Source organism: Oncorhynchus mykiss, chromosome 31, assembly GCF_013265735.2.
Source record: "Oncorhynchus mykiss isolate Arlee chromosome 31, USDA_OmykA_1.1, whole genome shotgun sequence".
Classification (NCBI taxonomy): domain Eukaryota; kingdom Metazoa; phylum Chordata; class Actinopteri; order Salmoniformes; family Salmonidae; genus Oncorhynchus; species Oncorhynchus mykiss.
Window position 1 is genome coordinate 812,474 of NC_050571.1, and position 17,185 is coordinate 829,658.

At 41.7% G+C, this 17,185-nt stretch overlaps 2 protein-coding genes across 2 annotated transcripts; one reads left to right on the forward strand and one right to left on the reverse strand.

The window, feature by feature from the left end:
- The first annotated feature begins 2,844 nt into the window (after positions 1–2,844).
- On the forward strand, positions 2,845–5,519 carry LOC118946057 (transforming growth factor beta activator LRRC32-like). The gene is made up of 2 exons (XM_036970305.1): positions 2,845–3,033; positions 3,508–5,519. The coding sequence occupies exons 1-2, from the start codon at positions 2,920–2,922 to the stop codon at positions 5,401–5,403; spliced, it is 2,010 nt and encodes a 669-aa protein (XP_036826200.1). The 5' UTR covers positions 2,845–2,919; the 3' UTR covers positions 5,404–5,519.
- Positions 5,520–14,160: 8,641 nt separating this feature from the next.
- Positions 14,161–16,775, reverse strand: LOC110504349 (transforming growth factor beta activator LRRC32). Its single transcript, XM_036969825.1, has 2 exons — positions 16,582–16,775; positions 14,161–16,107 (listed from the first exon to the last, which is right to left on the reverse strand). The coding sequence occupies exons 1-2, from the start codon at positions 16,693–16,695 to the stop codon at positions 14,212–14,214; spliced, it is 2,010 nt and encodes a 669-aa protein (XP_036825720.1). The 5' UTR covers positions 16,696–16,775; the 3' UTR covers positions 14,161–14,211.
- Between the last annotated feature and the right edge of the window lie 410 nt (positions 16,776–17,185).

The following is a 17,185-nucleotide window of genomic DNA, read 5'->3' on the forward strand; positions in this document are numbered from 1 at the left end:
TTAAAACGAATATCAGTCAACAAAGTCATTGACCCAGATATAGGTGCCAGTTCTATCCACTGGCACCTATATCTCTACTAGTGTTCTGTCCACTGGTACCTATATCTCTACTAGTGTTCTATCCACTGGCACCTATATCTCTACTAGTGTTCTATCCACTGGCACCTATATCTCTACTAGTGTTCTATCCACTGGCACCTATATCTCTACTAGTGTTCTATCCACTGGCACCTATATCTCTACTAGTGTTCTATCCACTGGCACCTATATCTCTACTAGTGTTCTATCCACTGGCACCTATATCTCTACTAGTGTTCTATCCACTGATACCTATATCTCTACTAGTGTTCTGTCCACTGGCACCTATATCTCTACTAGTGTTCTATCCACTGGTACCTATATCTCTACTAGTGTTCTGTCCACTGGCACCTATATCTCTACTAGTGTTCTATCCACTGGCACCTATATCTCTACTAGTGTTCTATCCACTGGCACCTATATCTCTACTAGTGTTCTATCCACTGGCACCTATATCTCTACTAGTGTTCTGTCCACTGGTACCTATATCTCTACTAGTGTTCTATCCACTGGCACCTATATCTCTACTAGTGTTCTATCCACTGGCACCTATATCTCTACTAGTGTTCTGTCCACTGGCACCTATATCTCTACTAGTGTTCTATCCACTGGCACCTATATCTCTACTAGTGTTCTATCCACTGGCACCTATATCTCTACTAGTGTTCTATCCACTGGCACCTATATCTCTACTAGTGTTCTATCCACTGGCACCTATATCTCTACTAGTGTTCTATCCACTGGCACCTATATCTCTACTAGTGTTCTATCCACTGGCACCTATATCTCTACTAGTGTTCTATCCACTGGCACCTATATCTCTACTAGTGTTCTGTCCACTGGCACCTATATCTCTACTAGTGTTCTATCCACTGGCACCTATATCTTTACTAGTGTTCTATCCACTGGCACCTATATCTCTACTAGTGTTCTATCCACTGGCACCTATATCTCTACTAGTATTCTGTCCACTGGCACCTATATCTCTACTAGTTTTCTCTCCACTGGCACCTATATCTCTACTAGTGTTCTGTCCACTGGCACCTATATCTCTACTAGTGTTCTATCCACTGGCACCTATATCTCTACTAGTGTTCTATCCACTGGCACCTATATCTCTACTAGTGTTCTATCTACTGGCACCTATATCTCTACTAGTGTTCTATCTACTGGCACCTATATCTCTACTAGTGTTCTATCCACTGGCACCTATATCTCTCTACTAGTGTTCTATCCACTGGCACCTATATCTCTGCTAGTGTTCTGTCCACTGGCACCTATATCTCTCTACTAGTGTTCTATCCACTGGCACCTATATCTTTACTAGTGTTCTATCCACTGGCACCTATATCTCTACTAGTGTTCTATCCACTGGCACCTATATCTCTACTAGTGTTCTATCCACTGGCACCTATATCTATACTAGTGTTCTATCCACTGGCACCTATATCTCTACTAGTGTTCTATCCACTGGCACCTATATCTCTGATGTCCTCCTCTGACAGGATGATTTCTTCCTCTGACATCATGATGTCCTCCCCTGACAGGATGATGTCCTCTGACAGGATGATGTCTCTAGTGGATGTCCTCCTCTGACAGGATGACGTCCTCTGACAGGATGATGTCTCTAGTGGATGTCCTCATCTGACAGGATGATGTCCTCCTCTGACAGGATGATGTCCTCCTCTGACTGGATGATGTCCTCCTCTGACAGGATGATGTCTCTAGTGGATGTCCTCATCTGACAGGATGATGTACTCTTCTGACAGGATGATGTCCTCCTCTGACAGGATGATGTCTCTAGTGGATGTCCTTCCCTTACAGGATGATGTCCTCCCCTGACAGGATGATATCCTCCTCTGACAGGATGATGTCTCTAGTGGATGTCCTTCCCTTACAGGATGATGTCCTCCCCTGACAGGATGATGTCCTCCCCTGACAGGATGATATCCTCCTCTGACAGGATGATGTCTCTAGTGGATGTCCTTCCCTGACAGGATGATGTCCTCCTCTGAGAGGATGATGTCCTCCTCTGAGAGGATGATGTCTTATTGTTGTACCAACTCCACAGCTTTTACACACAGCAGAGAGTTTCATCCATGGAGAGTTTCATCCATGGAGAGTTTCATCCATGGAGAGTTTCATCCATGGAGTGTGGAAGATGGCTGGGAGCAGAAATTTTATTTTTCTGAACTATTTTAATATGATTAATCTGACAATATGAAATCGAAGTGTGTGTGTGTGTGTGTTCTGTCATCACAGAGTATTTCTGTGTGTTTGTTGATACCTTTCAGGTTTTCCTTCCTCCCACTCTCCTTTCGTTTATTTATTCTTCCTTTCTATTTCAGAAAGGCTTCTGTTTTCCCAGGACTATAGCAGGAACAAACAGAGGATAAATATACCTGGCTCGGAGGGCAGATTTTCCAGACCGGTTGACATAATATCTAATCTAATGACACAATAATGGTGATGATCAAACATGTGACGTGTCTAAATCATGTTTAATGGTTATTTTGAATGCCACAGCCCATTTGTATTGTATTTAAAAAATATATATTCTATAAAAGAGCTTATTCTTCTACACTAATAACAAACGTGTCAATAATAAGATGTGTCATTTCTGTCCGTCTCCAGACTTGTAGATATGTATCTCTGTGGTTTAACAACGTGTCATGAGTAATGAGTTCGTTGAGTTAACAGAAGGTCCACAAAGCGTATCTGGTGTCCACAGACTTTTTTGTCTCCTCTCTTTTTTTTATGACCGTCAGCTATAAATGGCCGAGAGGGGTGTTTGAGGACTGATGTAGCTCAGTGTCGTGTCGTTAGGACAGAGACAGGAGAATGATCAGACCTACAGCTACAACATTCAGCTTAGTGCTACTGCTGTACTGCTCTCTGTCTCACAGTCTCACACAGTTCAACACTGTGACTGGAAGGATACCTGATGACCAACAGGTAGGCTGGAGAAAATCCTTTCAATATAAAAGTCAGAGAAGTAATGTTGATTTACTGGAGCTGATTCAATTAACCATTCTCACCTGATGAGTAACCTTGCCTGAGACCTGAACACTTGTGTTCGCTCTCTGAGTAAATGTGAAGGGTTTAACTCAGAGGAATAACATGTTCTTGTGGCAGGTGGGAGACCAGTGTTTAAACCCAGTTGGTCTCACCTCTGACACGTGAACACAGAGCTCAGTAACACTGTACTGTCATGGCGTCTTAGGCTGATATTACATCTGTGGAATTCAACTGTTGAGTGACAGGTTTTGGTCACTGGAAGGCTCTTGGTTTGCTGAAATAGCGTGTCAAACCGACATTGTTATTTTGACGATGGATACTATATTTCTGCTTCATTTTATTTCATTCATCAAAACACTTTATCGACGGTGTTGAAAGCTTTGTAGTTTCTCTCATCTTTCTCGTTTCAAGGAGACGACTTCCTGGAGGTTCAGGAACCTAACATCTGTTCCTGAGGGGCTGGACGTGAGGCTGAGGGAGCTGGATCTGTCCAACAACGTTATAAGACATATAAACAGCCAGAGTCTGGCTCTTCCATCCCTACTGAGACTGGACCTCCGCTACAACCAGCTAGAGATCATATCTGAAGGGGCTTTCAGAGATGTGGCCCAGCTTCAAGAGCTGAACTTGGCCAGGAATGCATTGAGCCACAATGTGGACAGTACCAGCCGAGCTCTTGGGTCTCTCCACAGACTGAGGAGGTTGGATCTCTCTCTGAACGGTCTGGATGATGACGCGGCGGGACTTTACCTTCGTGACAAATCAATTCTAGAACGCCTAGATCTCACGGGCAACGGTTTGACTCGACTCACGCCCAAGCTGTTTGCAGAGAGCCTGAGCGTGAGAAGCATTCGCATCGAGAACAATCTGATCACGGCAATAGAGGAGGGAACGTTTGAACCGTTGAAGAAACTCAAGATCTTAAATTTAGCCAGAAATAATCTAGTCTACATCTGTGATTTTAAACTCCATCAGGTGAAACTCTTGAATCTTAGCAGGAATTCCATAGAGTTCTTTGTCACCCGTGAAGACGGTCACCCATACGAGCTGGAGATCTTAGATCTGAGCTTCAACAACCTCCTCTATTTCCCCATGGTCCCCAAGACCAACCGGTTGAGATACCTCCACCTACAGAGCAACATGGTGGGGACCTTAGAGACAGACACCTTAATATCAGAGGCAGACTCTCTGTACAGAGAACTAACAAGTGAAGATGAGGTAAATGATGCTGTAGACAACAACAACATATACTCTAACTGGAAACTGATGCCGTTAGTTTACATGGACCTCAGTAGTAACCACTTCAGGTCTCTACCTGTGGAGACTCTGAGCCATCTGACGTCTTTGGTGACGCTGAACCTCAGCAAGAACTGTCTACAGGACATCAGCGGCAACGGCCATGTTGGAGGCTACCACCAACCTTCCTTGACCTTTCCGTCTCTACGCTACTTCGACCTGCAGAACAACGGTCTTCGACAACTCTCCACCTTCTTCCTGGAAGCCCTACCAAACATAGAGACATTAAACCTGAAGGAGAACTCTGTGAGGCCTTGTGATCCAAAGGACCAACTGGGACCATCTGAGACAACGAGAGTTAGTCTTAATAGTATGTCCCCTTGTGTTTCCTTCTGGAATATCAAAACTCTGAGAAGTCTAGATCTCCAAGACAACGGGATCAAAACACTCCATCAGAACACATTTAAAGGAACCCCTTTGGTTTCTCTCAACCTGGCCAGTAATGTAGATATAATCTTTGATATTGGCGCTCTAGAAGGGTTGCAGAGTAGTCTCCAGTCTCTGAGTATCAGTGGGAACAGCATGACAACCTCTGCCTTGTCTCTGCCTTGTCTGAAAGCATTGAGACGACTCAACATGTCCAACAACAGTGTAGACGTCCTCCCGGGCATCATCAGCTGTTCTCCTTTGACGGAGCTTGACCTGAGAAATAACGGGCTAACGTCTATGAATGAATCTGTGGTTGATCGTTTGTCTCTATATCTTGATGTGTTGTATGTCAGTGGCAACTCTTTCAACTGCTGTGACACCAACTGGCTAAAAGCCCTAAACAAAGAGAAAGTGAATATTCCAGACCTTCACCATGCTGTGTGCCTCAGTGTCAATGGTACTCTGTTGACTGGCCTTCTGCGTAACCATTCACTGCACTGTTCATTGGAACTTAGCCCAAAGATAACAGAACCAAACCTTGGGCAAATAATGATAATACTTTTGTTTGTGTCAACAGTATTGATAACATTAGTTGTATTTGTGAAGAAGGTTTGTTGCAACACGGGGTCATTAATTGTGTAATGATTGTGCATGTAAAACCAAGAGCTGTGTTCCAATACCCATACTAACATACTGTATACTACATACTTAATGTGTATATACTACATATTATTAGTTCATGTTAGTATACTGTATACTACATACTTAATGTGTATATACTACATATTATTAGTTCATGTTAGTATACTGTATACTACATACTTAATGTGTATATACTACATATTATTAGTTAATGTTAGTATACTGTATACTACATACTTAATGTGTATATACTACATATTATTAGTTAATGTTAGTATACTGTATACTACATACTTAATGTGTATATACTACATATTATTAGTTCATGTTAGTATACTGTATACTACATACTTAATGTGTATATACTACATATTATTAGTTCATGTTAGTATACTGTAAATTACATACTTAATGTGTATATATTATATACTATTAGTTCATTTTAGTATACTCTTGCTCCCGTGACATATTACTAGTTCGACCTACTGAAGAGGGAGGGACTACCGGAGAGGGAGGGACTACCGGAGAGGGAGGGACTACCGGAGAGGGAGGGGACTACCGGAGAGGGAGGTGACTACCGGGAGAGGGAGTGACTACCGGAGAGGGAGGGGACTACCGGAGAGGGAGGGACTACCAGAGAGGGAGGTGACTACCGGGAGAGGGAGTGACTACCGGAGAGGGAGGGGACTACCGGAGAGGGAGGGACTACCAGAGAGGGAGGGACTACCAGAGAGGGAGGGGACTACCGGGAGAGGGAGTGACTACCGGAGAGGGAGGGGACTACCGGAGAGGGAGGGACTACCGGAGAGGGAGGGGACTACCGGAGAGGGAGGGACTACCGGAGAGGGAGGGACTACCGGAGAGGGAGGGGACTACCGGAGAGGGAGGGACTACCGTAGAGGGAGTGAGCCAAGGAGTAGGCTTGCTGGTTAACGTTGGCTAGCTACTTCCAGAAACAAATGAGAGCACCTCACTCTGACCATTTTACTCACCCTAAAAAAGGTTGGATCCTTATTAAACAGGTGAGAGTGCTAGAATTGGTTTTGTTTTACATGCACCTCCTCCATTATTCACACACCACAGGACTGGGATAACCTGGTTTGGTTATCTTGTTCCATCTAGGTGTAGTCACTCACCTCTCTCTCCGTCATTGTAAAGTGTGTCTGACCCGGGTTGTGTTCAGTAGAGAACAACATTGTCGAAAGTTCAGATATAAATTATTATAATCATATAATCTCTATTATTAGGCCTACCAACTCTTTTCTCTGTATATATCAATGATGTCGCTCTTGCTGCTGGTGATTTTCTGATCCACCGCTACGCAGACGACACCATTCTGTATACTTCTGGCCCTTCTTTGGACACTGTGTTAACTAACCTCCAGACGAGCTTCAATGCCATACAACTCTCCTTCCGTGGCTTCCAACTGCTCTTAAACGCAAGTAAAACTTAATGCATGCTCTTCAACCGATCGCTGCCCGCCCATCTTGCCTCACTACTCTGGACGGTTTTGATCTAGGTATTTGAAGTTGTCCACATATTCTATGTGTCTGGTTAGACTGTAAACTCTCCTTCCAGACTCACATTAAGCATCTCCAATCCAAAATTAAACCTAGAATCGCCTTCTTATTTCACAACAAAGCATCCTTCACTCGTGCTGCCAAACATACCCTCGTAAAACTGACCATCCTACTGATCCTTGACTTCGGCAATGTCATTTACAAAATAGCCTCCAACACTCTACTTAGCAAATTGGATGCAGTCTATCACAGTGCCATCCGTTTTGTCACCAAAGCCCCATACACTACCCACCACTGCAACCTGTACGCTCTTGTTGACTGGCCCTCGTTTCATATTCGTCGCCAAACCCACTGGCTCCAGGTCATCCATAAGTCTTTGCTAGGTAAAGCCCTGCCTTATCTCAGCTCACTGGTCACCATAGCAGCAACCTTCCGTAGCACACGCTGCAGAAGGTATATCTCACTGGTCACCCCCAAAGCCAATTCCTCTTTCGGCCGCCTTTCCTTCCAGTTCTCTGCTGCCAACGACTGGAAGGAACTGCAAAAATCACTGAAGCTGGAGTCTCACATCTCCCTCACTAGCTTTAAGAACCAGCTGTCAGAGCAGCTCACAGATCACTGCACCTGTACACAGCCCATCTGTAATTAGCCCATCCAACTACCTCATCCCCATACTGCACTGGTTTTGGAAACACACTGTTGGGAAAAATCTTTTCTTCATGCTGATTTTATAATATTTCCATGAAAATGTGTCGGCATGGAAACCAAGCTACAGAGATCAGTGGGAAGCCACACAGGACTCAGCGGCAGCTGCATTATGGTGACTGATCAGACTCTCACTCAGTGGCGATTTTAGCTTATAAATCTTGGTGGGGCACAATCCTTACCACTGCTACCCCATGAGCCTCAGCGGAGCCTTGTCTGGCAGCAAAACAGTTCCTTCAGCCTCATTTACTGCCTTTAAAAAAACATTGCTGATATGGCTGACTTGCTTAATAAACACATTTGGTTTCTACTGACAATTGAGATGTATGAACTATGCCATAAGGAGATGACGAGCAGATGAGGCAATCCATAATTTCAATTAAGACATTAATGAGCACGCTAGGATGGACGTAGTCAATATAACTATTTGTTCAGCACTTTTGAAATGTACAGCGACAGAATTAAGAACAGGGGCCATTATTACAGTCTTCTCCCTGTACACCAAGTCAGAACTGTAGGATAAATAAAGGGTGCATATAAGCAGACAATAAATGCTCTTACAATATTTGATGATTACATTTATCTAAAACTGGCTAAAGGCAGATTGCCATGTCTCATTTTCGAATTAATTGAAAATTATGCTTTTTTCAAAGTATCTCTCTTTTTCAAACAAGCATTGCAGAGCTGGCTACAATTTCAATTTCAACCCCTGAAAAGATAGAACAAATATGTTTGAAAAGGGTATTTGTTCTTAAATGATATAGTAAATTGTAATGGTAGAGTTATGTCATTCATGGAGTTATCAGAATTGTACGGGAAGGTCTGCTCAATCCAAGAGTACAACCAGTTGATTACAGCATTACCCCAAAAATGGAGGAGGCAGGTGGCAGCGGGAGGAGGTAGGGAACTGGTCTGTCTGCCCAATATAAAGGATCAAAACTGGTGGAAGGAACAAAAACAGCATAAATAGGAAAGTATATCAGCTTCATTTGAGGACCAGGATGTTGACAACTGTGCCATACAGATTGCAAAATAGTTGGGAAGAGATTTTTGATGTACCGATTCCATGGTATGACTTGATATATAAATCGACGCAAGATTCAAGACTTCGTGCTTTTCAGCTAAAAATATTTTATAGAATTCTTCCCACCAACAAAATGTTGAATATTTGGGGCATAAAATCATCGAAGCTCTGCAGATTTTGTTGTGAGGATACAGAATCAATAGACCATTTATTTTGGTATTGCCCTCAGGTAGCCTGTTTCTGGTCTCCGCTTCAAGAATGGCTGAAAATGCATAGCATTGATCTAAACTTGAACCTAGAAATAGTACTGCTAGGAGACTTGGACCTCACACCCTCTCCACTGAATAGCAGGCTAGTGATTGCTTTGCAAAGCTTGAAGTTTGACACTCATTCCTTCCAAACAACTCGTTGTTGGATTTACGATTTCCAACTTGTTGTGTAATGTTTATGTCCAATGTCTAATGAGCACCGATACGTTTTATCTATAATTTCTCTTCATATGACAAGGATTGAAGAGGATTTGCCAGAAGATTGTCTACATGATTGATGATGAGGACTGCAAGCTAAGATTTTGAAAGTATGATGTTGACATGATCAGTCCAATCAAAGGTACAATATAATGTGATTTGACATCATTTTATCTGTGGCCAATGACATTGAGTCTTCTTGGATGGGCACTTCTAATGTAAATCTATGGCAGCACCCAAGGGGCTTGAATTTTCAAACTCTCCCTGTAGATTTTGCGGCGACGTAGTGTCCCCATGAGTGACAGAACACTGAGCCAATCACGACGCAACTAGAGAACATTACCAAACCCTACGCTCCGTATTTTCCTCTGGCTGCCCCACCTCTAGAGAGATCACTGAGCTGGAACACCTGCGTTTTGGAGCTGCCTCTAGAAAACAAGAAGAAGAAGATATGTGGCTTTATTAAGTATTTTCCCCCCTTTTCTACATTGTTTGCAAACTGATATGTGACACGTATTAATGGCAAAATAACATGCAAAACAGGCAACAATAAAACAAACAAACAAACAAAAAAAAAGAAAAATATATATACACTGCTCAAATAAATAAAGGGAACTAAAATAACACATCCTAGATCTGAATGAATGAAATATTATTCTTAAATACTTTTTTCTTTACATAGTTGAATGTGCTGACAACAAAATCATACAAAAATTATCAATGGAAATCAAATTTATCAACCCATGGAGGTCTGGATTTGGAGTCACACTCAAAATTAAAGTGGAAAACCACACTACAGGCTGATCCAACTTTGTATGTAATGTCCTTAAAACAAGTCCAAATGAGGCTCAGTAGTGTGTGTGTGGCCTCCACGTGCCTGTATGACCTCCCTACAACGCCTGGGCATGCTCCTGATGAGGTGGCGGATGGTCTCCTGAGGCATCTCCTCCCAGACCTGGACTAAAGCATCCGCCAACTCCTGGACAGTCTGTGGTGCAACGTTATGATGGTTGCCCATGCATGTGCAGCATTTACTACCAGCAGCTCCTGCTTGAAAACATCCAATTTTTTTTTCAGAATCCACCAGTCTTTGAGCATGTCAATGGACGTTTTTGTGACTCGGGGCTTCATTACTAAAAACCAACAGACAGGAGAGGATAAATGCACAGTGAAAAGGTACCGGCATGTGCAACTTCAGCTTCTCATCTTCAAAATGGGAAACATATGTCAACATGGCCAAAGCAAGTGAAGTAGATGATAAACTCCTCTCTCTCTCTCTCTCTGCCAGGAGACGAGCTCATTACTATCAGAGTGACAGGACGTGTAGTTGAAAGACTGACATTAAGGAAGTATGGTGTCTATGGATCAGAATGTATCTCTAGGCTATCAGTGGACACATGTTAGCGTGGCATATTTAGCCACAACAACCTCTGAGATGTGGGCATTAGTCTAATGCATTGATGTTATAACCTGGAGTAAACCTAATAGTCTAATGCAGTGATGTTATAACCTGGAACCTAATAGTCTAATACAGTGATGTTATAACCTGGTGTAAACCTAATAGTCTAATACAGTGATGTTATAACCTGGAGTAAACCTAATAGTCTAATGCAGTGATGTTATAACCTGGAGTAAACCTTATAGTCTAATACAGTGATGTTATAACCTGGAGTAAACCTAATAGTCTAATGCATTGATGTTATAACCTGGAGTAAACCTAATAGTCTAATGCATTGATGTTATAACCTGGAGTAAACCTTATAGTCTAATGCATTGATGTTATAACCTGGAGTAAACCTTATAGTCTAATACAGTGATGTTATAACCTGGAGTAAACCTAATAGTCTAATGCATTGATGTTATAACCTGGAGTAAACCTTATAGTCTAATGCAGTGATGTTATAACCTGGAGTAAACCTAATAGTCTAATACAGTGATGTTATAACCTGGAGTAAACCTAATAGTCTAATGCATTGATGTTATAACCTGGAGTAAACCTAATAGTCTAATGTATTGATGTTATAACCTGGAGTAAACCTAATAGTCTAATGCAGTGATGTTATAACCTGGAGTAAACCTAATAGTCTAATACAGTGATGTTATAACCTGGAGTAAACCTAATAGTCTAATGCAGTGATGTTATAACCTGGAGTAAACCTAATAGTCTAATACAGTGATGTTATAACCTGGAGTAAACCTTATAGTCTAATACAGTGATGTTATAACCTGGAGTAAACCTAATAGTCTAATGCAGTGATGTTATAACCTGGAACCTAATAGTCTAATGCAGTGATGTTATAACCTGGAGTAAACCTAATAGTCTAATACAGTGATGTTATAACCTGGAGTAAACCTAATAGTCTAATGCAGTGATGTTATAACCTGGAGTAAACCTAATAGTCTAATGCAGTGATGTTATAACCTGGAGTAAACCTTATAGTCTAATGCAGTGATGTTATAACCTGGAGTAAACCTAATAGTCTAATACAGTGATGTTATAACCTGGAGTAAACCTTATAGTCTAATACATTGATGTTATAACCTGGAGTAAACCTAATAGTCTAATACAGTGATGTTATAACCTGGAACCTAATAGTCTAATACAGTGATGTTATAACCTGGAACCTAATAGTCTAATACAGTGATGTTATAACCTGGAGTAAACCTAATAGTCTAATGCAGTGATGTTATAACCTGGAGTAAACCTAATAGTCTAATACAGTGATGTTATAACCTGGAGCCTATTAGTCTAATACAGTGATGTTATAACCTGGAGTAAACCTAATAGTCTAATACAGTGATGTTATAACCTGGAGTAAACCTAATAGTCTAATACAGTGATGTTATAACCTGGAACCTAATAGTCTAATACAGTGATGTTATAACCTGGAACCTAATAGTCTAATACAGTGATGTTATAACCTGGAACCTAATAGTCTAATACAGTGATGTTATAACCTGGAACCTAATAGTCTAATACAGTGATGTTATAACCTGGAGTAAACCTAATAGTCTAATACAGTGATGTTATAACCTGGAGTAAACCTAATAGTCTAATACAGTGATGTTATAACCTGGAGTAAACCTAATAGTCTAATGCAGTGATGTTATAACCTGGAGTAAACCTAATAGTCTAATACAGTGATGTTATAACCTGGAGTAAACCTAATAGTCTAATACAGTGATGTTATAACCTGGAGTAAACCTAATAGTCTAATACAGTGATGTTATAACCTGGAGTAAACCTAATAGTCTAATGCAGTGATGTTATAACCTGGAGTAAACCTAATAGTCTAATACAGTGATGTTATAACCTGGAGTAAACCTAATAGTCTAATACAGTGATGTTATAACCTGGAGTAAACCTAATAGTCTAATACAGTGATGTTATAACCTGGAGTAAACCTTATAGTCTAATACAGTGATGTTATAACCTGGAGTAAACCTAATAGTCTAATACAGTGATGTTATAACCTGGAGTAAACCTAATAGTCTAATACAGTGATGTTATAACCTGGAGTAAACCTAATAGTCTAATGCAGTGATGTTATAACCTGGAGTAAACCTAATAGTCTAATACAGTGATGTTATAACCTGGAGTAAACCTAATAGTCTAATACAGTGATGTTATAACCTGGAGTAAACCTAATAGTCTAATACAGTGATGTTATAACCTGGAGTAAACCTTATAGTCTAATACAGTGATGTTATAACCTGGAGTAAACCTAATAGTCTAATACAGTGATGTTATAACCTGGAGTAAACCTAATAGTCTAATACAGTGATGTTATAACCTGGAGTAAACCTAATAGTCTAATACAGTGATGTTATAACCTGGAGTAAACCTTATAGTCTAATACAGTGATGTTATAACCTGGAGTAAACCTAATAGTCTAATACAGTGATGTTATAACCTGGAGTAAACCTAATAGTCTAATACAGTGATGTTATAACCTGGAGTAAACCTAATAGTCTAATACAGTGATGTTATAACCTGAGCTGAATAGCTGCAGATAACTTCCAACAACAACAAAACAGCGATGTTTGAATACTCATACAAACACACTAACCGTACTATTTGTGACGTCATTTGAGTATGTAGTATGCTTGGTATACAAGCAGTGGACACTATTTCCGTGCTTTTAGGTCCCATAATGTAATTCTTCAGAAATGGGAGTGTAAAGTTTGCAGCCGATGTCATAGGAGAGCGGAAATGTTGAGCAATTTAATAAAGTAATGACTTTTCAAACAAGTTATGTTACATGTCAATTTGTCTGTTCTAAATGTAACAGTCTGACAACACTCTGGTACACCAGAGTGCATTTACGAACACACCCAGTGTGCCAGAGCGCAGAATAACTGATAAACTTTGGAGAGAAAAAAGCATAATTAAATTGTTGCCAGTAGCACAGTTACAGTCACATGAAAACAGCTCTGCTAGGGTGAGTAAAACGGTCAGAGTGAGGTGCTCTCATTTGTTTCTGGAAGTAGCTAGCCAACGTTAACCAGCAAGCCTACTCCTCGGCAAGAGCGTCCAGTGTCCCCTCTGAATTTACACCTAGAGCGCACTCTACGGTAGTCACTCCCTCTACGGTAGTCCCTCCCTCTCCGGTAGTCCCCTCCCTCTCTGGTAGTTCAATCCCTCTCCGGTAGTCCCTCCCTCTACGATAGTCACTCCCTCTCCGGTAGTCCCTCCCTCTCCGGTAGTCCCCTCCCTCTCCGGTAGTTCAATCCCTCTCCAGTAGTCCCTCCCTCTCTGGTAGTCCCCTCCCTCTCCGGTAGTCACTCCCTCTCCCGGTAGTCCCCACCCTCTCTGGTAGTCCCTCCCTCTTCAGTAGGTCGAACTAGTAATATGTCACGGGAGCAAGAGTATACTAAAATGAACTAATAGTATATAATATATACACATTAAGTATGTAATTTACAGCATACTAACATGAACTAATAATATGTAGTATATACACATTAAGTATGTAGTATACAGTATACTAATATGAACTAATAATATGTAGTATATACACATTAAGTATGTAGTATACAGTATGTTAGTATGGGTATTCGAACACAGCTCTTGGTTTTACATGCACAATCATTACACAATTAATGACCCCGTGTTGCAACAAACCTTCTTCACAAATACAACTAATGTTATCAATACTGTTGACACAAACAAAAGTATTATCATTATTTGCCCAAGGTTTGGTTCTGTTATCTTTGGGCTAAGTTCCAATGAACAGTGCAGTGAATGGTTACGCAGAAGGCCAGTCAACAGAGTACCATTGACACTGAGGCACACAGCATGGTGAAGGTCTGGAATATTCACTTTCTCTTTGTTTAGGGCTTTTAGCCAGTTGGTGTCACAGCAGTTGAAAGAGTTGCCACTGACATACAACACATCAAGATATAGAGACAAACGATCAACCACAGATTCATTCATAGACGTTAGCCCGTTATTTCTCAGGTCAAGCTCCGTCAAAGGAGAACAGCTGATGATGCCCGGGAGGACGTCTACACTGTTGTTGGACATGTTGAGTCGTCTCAATGCTTTCAGACAAGGCAGAGACAAGGCAGAGGTTGTCATGCTGTTCCCACTGATACTCAGAGACTGGAGACTACTCTGCAACCCTTCTAGAGCGCCAATATCAAAGATTATATCTACATTACTGGCCAGGTTGAGAGAAATCAAAGGGGTTCCTTTAAATGTGTTCTGATGGAGTGTTTTGATCCCGTTGTCTTGGAGATCTAGACTTCTCAGAGTTTTGATATTCCAGAAGGAAACACAAGGGGACATACTATTAAGACTAACTCTCGTTGTCTCAGATGGTCCCAGTTGGTCCTTTGGATCACAAGGCCTCACAGAGTTCTCCTTCAGGTTTAATGTCTCTATGTTTGGTAGGGCTTCCAGGAAGAAGGTGGAGAGTTGTCGAAGACCGTTGTTCTGCAGGTCGAAGTAGCGTAGAGACGGAAAGGTCAAGGAAGGTTGGTGGTAGCCTCCAACATGGCCGTTGCCGCTGATGTCCTGTAGACAGTTCTTGCTGAGGTTCAGCGTCACCAAAGACGTCAGATGGCTCAGAGTCTCCACAGGTAGAGACCTGAAGTGGTTACTACTGAGGTCCATGTAAACTAACGGCATCAGTTTCCAGTTAGAGTATATGTTGTTGTTGTCTACAGCATCATTTACCTCATCTTCACTTGTTAGTTCTCTGTACAGAGAGTCTGCCTCTGATATTAAGGTGTCTGTCTCTAAGGTCCCCACCATGTTGCTCTGTAGGTGGAGGTATCTCAACCGGTTGGTCTTGGGGACCATGGGGAAATAGAGGAGGTTGTTGAAGCTCAGATCTAAGATCTCCAGCTCGTATGGGTGACCGTCTTCACGGGTGACAAAGAACTCTATGGAATTCCTGCTAAGATTTAAGAGCTTCACCTGATGGAGTTTAAAATCACAGATGTTGACTAGATTATTTCTGGCTAAATTTAAGATCTTGAGTTTCTTCAACGGTTCAAACGTTCCCTCCTCTATTGCCGTGATCAGATTGTTCTCGATGCGAATGCTTCTCACGCTCAGGCTCTCTGCAAACAGCTTGGGCGTGAGTCGAGTCAAACCGTTGCCCGTGAGATCTAGGCGTTCTAGAATTGATTTGTCACGAAGGTAAAGTCCCGCCGCGTCATCATCCAGACCGTTCAGAGAGAGATCCAACCTCCTCAGTCTGTGGAGAGACCCAAGAGCTCGGCTGGTACTGTCCACATTGTGGCTCAATGCATTCCTGGCCAAGTTCAGCTCTTGAAGCTGGGCCACATCTCTGAAAGCCCCTTCAGATATGATCTCTAGCTGGTTGTAGCTGAGGTCCAGTCTCAGTAGGGATGGAAGAGCCAGACTCTGGCTGTTTATATGTCTTATAACGTTGTTGGACAGATCCAGCTCCCTCAGCCTCACGTCCAGCCCCTCAGGAACAGATGTTAGGTTCCTGAACCTCCAGGAAGTCGTCTCCTTGAAACGAGAAAGATGAGAGAAACTACAAAGCTTTCAACACCGTCGATAAAGTGTTTTGATGAATGAAATAAAATGAAGCAGAAATATAGTATCCATCGTCAAAATAACAATGTCTGTTTGACACGCTATTTCAGCAAACCAAAAGCCTTCCAGTGACCAAAACCTGTCACTCAACAGTTGAATTCCACAGATGTAATATCAGCCTAAGACGCCATGAAAGTACAGTGTTACTGAGCTCTGTGTTCACGTGTCAGAGGTGAGACCAACTGGGTTTAAACACTGGTCTCCCACCTGCCACAAGAACATGTTATTCCTCTGAGTTAAACCCTTCACATTTACTCAGAGAGCGAACACAAGTGTTCAGGTCTCAGGCAAGGTTACTCATCAGGTGAGAATGGTTAGTTGAATCAGCTCCATTAAATCAACATTACTTCTCTGACTTTTATATTGAAAGGATTTTCTCCAGCCTACCTGTTGGTCATCAGGTATCCTTCCTGTCACAGTGTTGAACTGTGTGAGACTGTGAGACAGAGAGCAGTACAGCAGTAGCACTAAGCTGAATGTTGTAGCTGTAGGTCTGATCATTCTCCTGTCTCTGTCCTAACGACACGACACTGAGCTACATCAGTCCTCAAACACCCCTCTCGGCCATTTATAGCTGACGGTCATAAAAAAAAGAGAGGAGACAAAAAAGTCTGTGGACACCAGATACGCTTTGTGGACCTTCTGTTAACTCAACGAACTCATTACTCATGACACGTTGTTAAACCACAGAGATACATATCTACAAGTCTGGAGACGGACAGAAATGACACATCTTATTATTGACACGTTTGTTATTAGTGTAGAAGAATAAGCTCTTTTATAGAATATATATTTTTTAAATACAATACAAATGGGCTGTGGCATTCAAAATAACCATTAAACATGATTTAGACACGTCACATGTTTGATCATCACCATTATTGTGTCATTAGATTAGATATTATGTCAACCGGTCTGGAAAATCTGCCCTCCGAGCCAGGTATATTTATCCTCTGTTTGTTCCTGCTATAGTCCTGGGAAAACAGAAGCC

Bases quoted from the DNA above. Each gene is read 5' to 3' on its own strand.
- LOC110504349 (XM_036969825.1), bottom strand. From the start codon at position 16,695: ATGATCAGACCTACAGCTACAACATTCAGCTTAGTGCTACTGCTGTAC. The intron at 16,108-16,581 runs GTAGGCTGGAGA...TCTCGTTTCAAG, and splicing joins GGATACCTGATGACCAACAG to GAGACGACTTCCTGGAGGTT.
- LOC118946057 (XM_036970305.1), top strand. From the start codon at position 2,920: ATGATCAGACCTACAGCTACAACATTCAGCTTAGTGCTACTGCTGTAC. The intron at 3,034-3,507 runs GTAGGCTGGAGA...TCTCGTTTCAAG, and splicing joins GGATACCTGATGACCAACAG to GAGACGACTTCCTGGAGGTT.